This window comes from Quercus lobata, chromosome 5, assembly GCF_001633185.2.
Source record: "Quercus lobata isolate SW786 chromosome 5, ValleyOak3.0 Primary Assembly, whole genome shotgun sequence".
Lineage (NCBI taxonomy): Eukaryota > Viridiplantae > Streptophyta > Magnoliopsida > Fagales > Fagaceae > Quercus > Quercus lobata.
This window is the reverse complement of record NC_044908.1, coordinates 8,008,178-8,013,930: the sequence shown is the minus strand read 5'-3', so window position 1 is coordinate 8,013,930 and position 5,753 is coordinate 8,008,178. Positions and strand designations below refer to the sequence as shown.

Genomic DNA, 5,753 nt, shown 5'->3' with positions numbered 1-5,753 from the left:
AGTGGAAGAAGCTCTTTCTTTGTGGTCTTTTATACGTGTTTGAGCCAAAAGACTCACATCGGCGAGTGATGTCTTCAACATTGCCATGAATCCCAAATTCAACATTGGTTTCAAGTGTGGATGCTACTCCATCAACCCCTCCAAAATTTTGGAGCTTGTCAACATTTTTCTTTTTCACAAGCTCGGTGAGACTTGTTTGATCAATTTTGAACCCATTGTCTGCTGGTTTTATATCCAAAATGATGGAAGATAAATTCTGTGAAACCTTAGCTGTTTTCTTATCGAGTGAAGAATCTTTGAAAAATGATAGGAGGGCTCTAGAACAATAGATGGAAACAAAAGCCGAGCGCCATCTCTTGTTAGCTGCACTAGGGGTGTTGGGTACATGACATAAAGACTTGTTGCACTCTATGTTTTCTTGGATAATGGTAGACATAGTTTGGAAAGTACAAGAGGATCGAAAGTAATAGAAGTAGAAATTAGATAATCTTTAATAAAGCATGGAAGAAAGTGTAGGAAAAAAAGGCTTTTAGAAATGAGAAATGAAGCGAAGGAGAATGAAGGTTTGGTGTACTTTTAATGCTAAATGGATAAATTACTCATAAGAATTGGACTCGTGACTTGGAATAAATTGGAGCCTCACCACTTATATATATATATATATATATGAAGTGTCTGACCGTCTCTTTTTAGTTTTTATTGATAAATTATAATAAGAGTTTGTTTGACATTAGCTTATAAGATCAGCTTTTAGTAGGGGTGTCCAAGGACCCGCATAAACCGACCCGCCCGCCTGAAACCGCCCGAACCGAAGGTCCACGGGCGGCTCCGAATCCAGCTACGGTCGGTCACGGATTGGGAAGAAAACAACCCGAATAGGTCGGTTCGGATCCGGGTTTCAAAATATTTCACCCGGAAAACCCGAACCGACCGAATTATTTATAATAATAATAAAAAAAAAAAAAGTAGATTTGACATTTGCTCAGTCTTCCAGTCTCCAGAACAGCCCACTTGCCCAGCCCGAGACTCAAAGCTCACACCTTCCCAACATAAACATCAGCCGTTCATCACAAAATAAAATTTAAAATGAATGGTCCTGATGAGAGTAAGACAGACCATGATATGACCGGTTCAGTGGCACAATAATCTATTTTAAACCAACGGCTATAATCTAAGATGAAAAGGAAATCCAACGGTGAGAATTAAATGGGAAGATCTGATATCTCTCAAGTCTCAACTAGTCTCAATAGTCTCTTCAGCCTCCACTCTTCTCTTCAGTTTTCGCTTCATAGACAGACACCCCTAAGGCCGCCCCTAATGGACATGGCTTCCCATTCACGCCTCCCCCATCCCTTTTCACTCTTCCTCATCTCTTCAGTCTTCATTTCTTCAGTCTCAGACTCTCTGGTCTTTACTTTCTCTCTCAAACTCTCTCAAACTCTCACAATCTCACACTCTATAAAATCTAAACCCTTTCCCCAAATCCGAAGTTCCAAACTACTGTTTCTCCAAAATCCTAATCCAGATTCTAAAGAACAAACCCTAGCCGCCTCGGCCTCCAATGCCGTTACCCAGTCCCCTCTCCGCCTCCAACGCCTAGCGCCACCGCCGCTGTCCACTCCTCTCTCCATAGCTACCGCCGGAGTCATCCCGTGTACTCTTCACTGAGTCAGTAAGGTAATTTTTTTTGTTTCTCGTCTTTCTTTTATGTTAATCTCGTTGGTTTCATTTGTGATGGAAGTCAAATGTTCAAATCAAATAAACCCAAAGATTCATACTATGAAACCCTAACTAAAAAAAACTTAGAAACCCTAACTACTTAACTTTTGTTCTGTGTTCTTTTCTTTAATCAATTTTGATCCTGTTTTAATTTTATACAGGATTGAAAGCTGACTCCCAAGTATCATTATCTGCCCTCAAGTATGAGCTTGCCATACACCCACGGTTTCCTCATCCCGTGTACTCTTCACTGAGTCAGTAAGGTAATTTTTCTTTGTTTCTCATCTTTCTTTTATGTTAATCTCGTTGGTTTCATTTGTGATGGAAATCAAATGTTCAAATCAAATAAACCCAAAGATTCATACTATGAAACCCTAACTAAAAAAAACTTAGAAACCCTAACTATTTAACTTTTGTTCTGTGTTCTTTTCTTTAATCAATTTTGATCCTGTTTTAATTTTATACAGGATTGAAAGCTGATTCCAAGTATCATTATCTGCCCTCAAGTTTGAAACCCATACACCCACGGTTTTCTTCAAGGTATGGTTTTTGCATTCCTTTGTATTTGGTTAAAAAAAAAAATGTAGTGACTGACTGACTGGTGATTGTTCATTTGTTTGATATTTCTTTTTACAAAAGGGGCAGAGTAATTTAAATGATAAATAGAATGTTGAAAGGGAAACTATTGAATGTAACTCATTAGAGTTGTTTTTAAAGTTTTAGAACATTTACCTTGCTTTGTATGAGAAGATTGTTATGATGTGATTAGTAGAATGTTGAAAGGGAAATTATTGAATTTAATTCATGAGAGTTGCACTAATGTGGCTTGCAGATGCTTTTGATTTTGCTTTTCTATTAGTTTGTAGCTTTGTATGTTCTGTATTGCCCAATTTAGACAATGTTTATTTAACATTTTGGTTATAGCATCTTATGTTAGTTTTAGTTTACCTTGCTTTGTATGAGAAGATTGTTATGATGTGATTAGTAGAATGTTGAAAGGGAAACTACTGAATTTAGTTCATGAGAGTTGCATTAATGTGGCTTGCAGATGCTTTTGTTTTTGCTTTTCTATTAGTTTGTAGCTTTGTATGTTCTGTATTGCCCAAATTAGACAAGGTTTATTTAACATTTTGGTCATAGCATCTTATGGAAGTTTTAGTCTACCTTGCTTTGTTTTTAACACATTTAACACCTAGAAGTTGATTATATGAGAAGATTGTTATGATGTGAACAAAGTTTATTTAACATTTTGGTTATAGCATCTTATAGAAGTTTTAGTTTGCTTTGTTTTGTTTTTAACACATTTAACACAAGTTTTAGAACATTTACCTTGCTTTGTATGAGAAGATTGTTATGATGTGATTAGTATGATCATGCAATTTGTCACTGCTAAGAAGAGATCTGTGATCTTGCATGTCCCTAATTAATTTACTTCATTGAGTTATCTGTGATCTTTCTTTCTAATAATCTCTTTTGATTATGTTTATTAAAATGTTTGCTTCCAGGATACTGGTTTTCCTTTTTGGTGTGTGTGCTTATTATTTATTAATATTATTAAAGCTATTAATTATACTTGTTACTCTAGTTTGCTAATATGTATTTTTGTTTTTTTAGGTCATGGAAACCAACACTGATGAACCCTTCGTCCAAACACCAGCTGCTACAGAAGATGATATTCCCACCCAAGTTGAGGATTCTGCTGCTACCCAAGCTGCTTCCCAAGCTGAAGCAGCTGCTGCTTCTGAGTTGCCCCCAGTTCTACCATGCCAAGTGAGTATGACAGCTCCTGTTAGTGGTAGTTGTAGTGGTAGGAAAAAGTCTGTTGTTTGGGGTCACTTTGAAAAAGTAAAGATAGGTGAGGGTGATACTAGTAAGACTAAGGCTATCTGTAATTATTGTCAAAAATCTTATAATGCTGATAGTAAGAGTTGTGGTACCAGTAATTTGTTAGCTCATGTGCCAATATGTCCCAAGAACCCTAATAGAGAAGATGTAGTTAAAGGGCAGAAAACATTAGCTTTTGTACCCAAAAAGGATGGAGAAGACGGATTCCACCTTGTGTCAACATCCTTTTCTGTTGAGGCTTGTAGAAAGGCATTGGCCGAAATGGTTATAATTGATGAGTTGCCTTTTAGGTATGTCGAGGGGTATGGGTTTAAGAAATTTGTTAGTACCTTGCAACCTAAGCTTAGATTAAAGGATATCCCATCTCGTCAAACTGTAGCTAGGGATGTGATTGGCATTTATAATAGTGAGAGAGAGAAGCTAAGGAAATCCTTGAAGGGTTGTAGGTTGTGTCTCACTACGGACACATGGACTTCTATTCAAAATTTAAATTATATGTGTCTAACTTGTCACTTTATTGATGATGCTTGGAAACTGCATAAGAGAATTCTAAATTTTTGTCAAGTTGAAGACCACAAGGGAGAGACTATAGGTAGAAAGATTGAGATGTCGTTGCGTGAGTGGGGTATTGATGGGATATTTACCTTGACAGTAGATAATGCTAGCTCAAATTTAACAACAATTAAATTTTTGCAAAGGGTGACTAAAGATTGGAATGGGGCAGTTTTAGGAAATGAGTACATGCACATGAGGTGTTGTGCCCATATCCTAAATCTCATTGTGGGGGAGGGTTTAAAAGAGATAGATGCATCTGTTGCTAAGGTGCGTGAAGCTGTGAGGTATGTGAAGTCCTCACCCAATAGAAGTCAAACTTTTAAGAGTTTTATGGAGAGGTTAGGTATGGAGTCCAAGAGTCTTCTCAGTTTAGATGTACCTACTAGGTGGAACTCGACCTATATCATGTTAGAAACTGCTGAAAAATTTGAGAAAGTGTTTCTCCGAATGGATTTTGAAGATGATGGTTATTCGTCGTACTTTAGGACCAAGGAAGATAGTGGTGGTTTGGGGTCTCCATGTATGATTGATTTCCAAAATTGTAGGGTGTTTGTGACTTTCTTAAGGCTGTTTTATAATGCAACAAAGAAATTTTCTGGTTCATTGTATGTTACTTCAAATGCCTTCTATGATGAGATCTTTGTTTTTCAGGAGAGTATTTCCAATTTAGTTAAATCCCAAAACACTCTCTTGAAAAGCACAGCCACAAACATGCAAACTAAGTTTGAGAAGTATTGGGGGGAAGGGGAGAAAATTAATCCTCTTTTGTATGTGGCTGTGGTTTTTGATCCACGAAAAAAATTGAGGTTTTTGAAGTTTTCATTTTCTGAAATTTATGGGAATGCAGTTGCAGAAGTGATGGTTGATAAGGTGAAAGACCTTTTGTTTAAGTTGTATAATTTTTACACTTGTATTCATTCACCAAATGTGCAAGATCAAAGTGGGAGTGAGAGGACAGAATTGGAAACTGATGCTAGTGATCCATATGTTATGGTTCACTCGCGATATGAGCGTTTTTTGCAAGTTGAGCAATCTGTAGGTTGTAGTAATGAGCTTGAGAGGTATTTGGCTGAAAACTATGATGGTAGAAAGGATGCAAATTTTGAGATATTGGAGTGGTGGAGGGACAATTGTAATAGGTACCAAGTGTTGTCTAAAGTAGTTAAGGATGTGCTGGCTGTGCCAGTTTCCACTGTTGCATCTGAGTCAGCATTTAGCACTGGAGGTAGAATTGTTGATCCATTTCGAAGTGCATTATCTCCTCTCATGGTTCAAAGCCTTGTATGTTCACAAAATTGGCTTCAAGCCACAGTTCCAATTTCTCATCGCCAGTCAAGGGATGATGTTGAGGCATTGGAGGAGGAGTTACTTGACTTAGGTAATATGCTTAAATTCTGAAACTTAGTGTATTAATTTTATTGAATGTCTCATGTATTCAAGCAAAATTTAATCTATTGTGTTTATTTCCTATTATTTTCTAGTTTTAAATCAACAACCAGCAAATACCAGCTCAAGCAAGGGTTCCACTTCAGGCAAACGACCCTTGATTAGCATTGATGATTAATCAGTGACTTGGTATGATTCTGCCTTTATAGCCCCTTACTATTATATACTTGTTTTCTTTACTAGTTGGT

At 37.0% G+C, this 5,753-nt stretch overlaps 1 protein-coding gene across 1 annotated transcript; it reads left to right on the top strand.

Moving 5' to 3' along the window:
* The first annotated feature begins 535 nt into the window (after positions 1-535).
* Positions 536-5,336, top strand: LOC115989880 (zinc finger BED domain-containing protein RICESLEEPER 2-like). The gene is made up of 6 exons (XM_031113755.1): positions 536-563; positions 1,881-1,973; positions 2,187-2,259; positions 3,225-3,231; positions 3,334-5,258; positions 5,330-5,336. Exons 1-6 carry the CDS (start codon positions 536-538, stop codon positions 5,334-5,336), a joined length of 2,133 nt encoding a protein of 710 aa, XP_030969615.1.
* Positions 5,337-5,753: the final 417 nt, after the last annotated feature.

Coding starts and splice junctions, on each gene's coding strand:
- LOC115989880 (XM_031113755.1), top strand. CDS start 536: ATGAGAAATGAAGCGAAGGAGAATGAAG. Junction 564..1,880: donor TGAAGCGAAGGAGAATGAAG/GTTTGGTGTACT, acceptor AATTTTATACAG/GATTGAAAGCTGACTCCCAA. Junction 1,974..2,186: donor TCCCGTGTACTCTTCACTGA/GTCAGTAAGGTA, acceptor AATTTTATACAG/GATTGAAAGCTGATTCCAAG.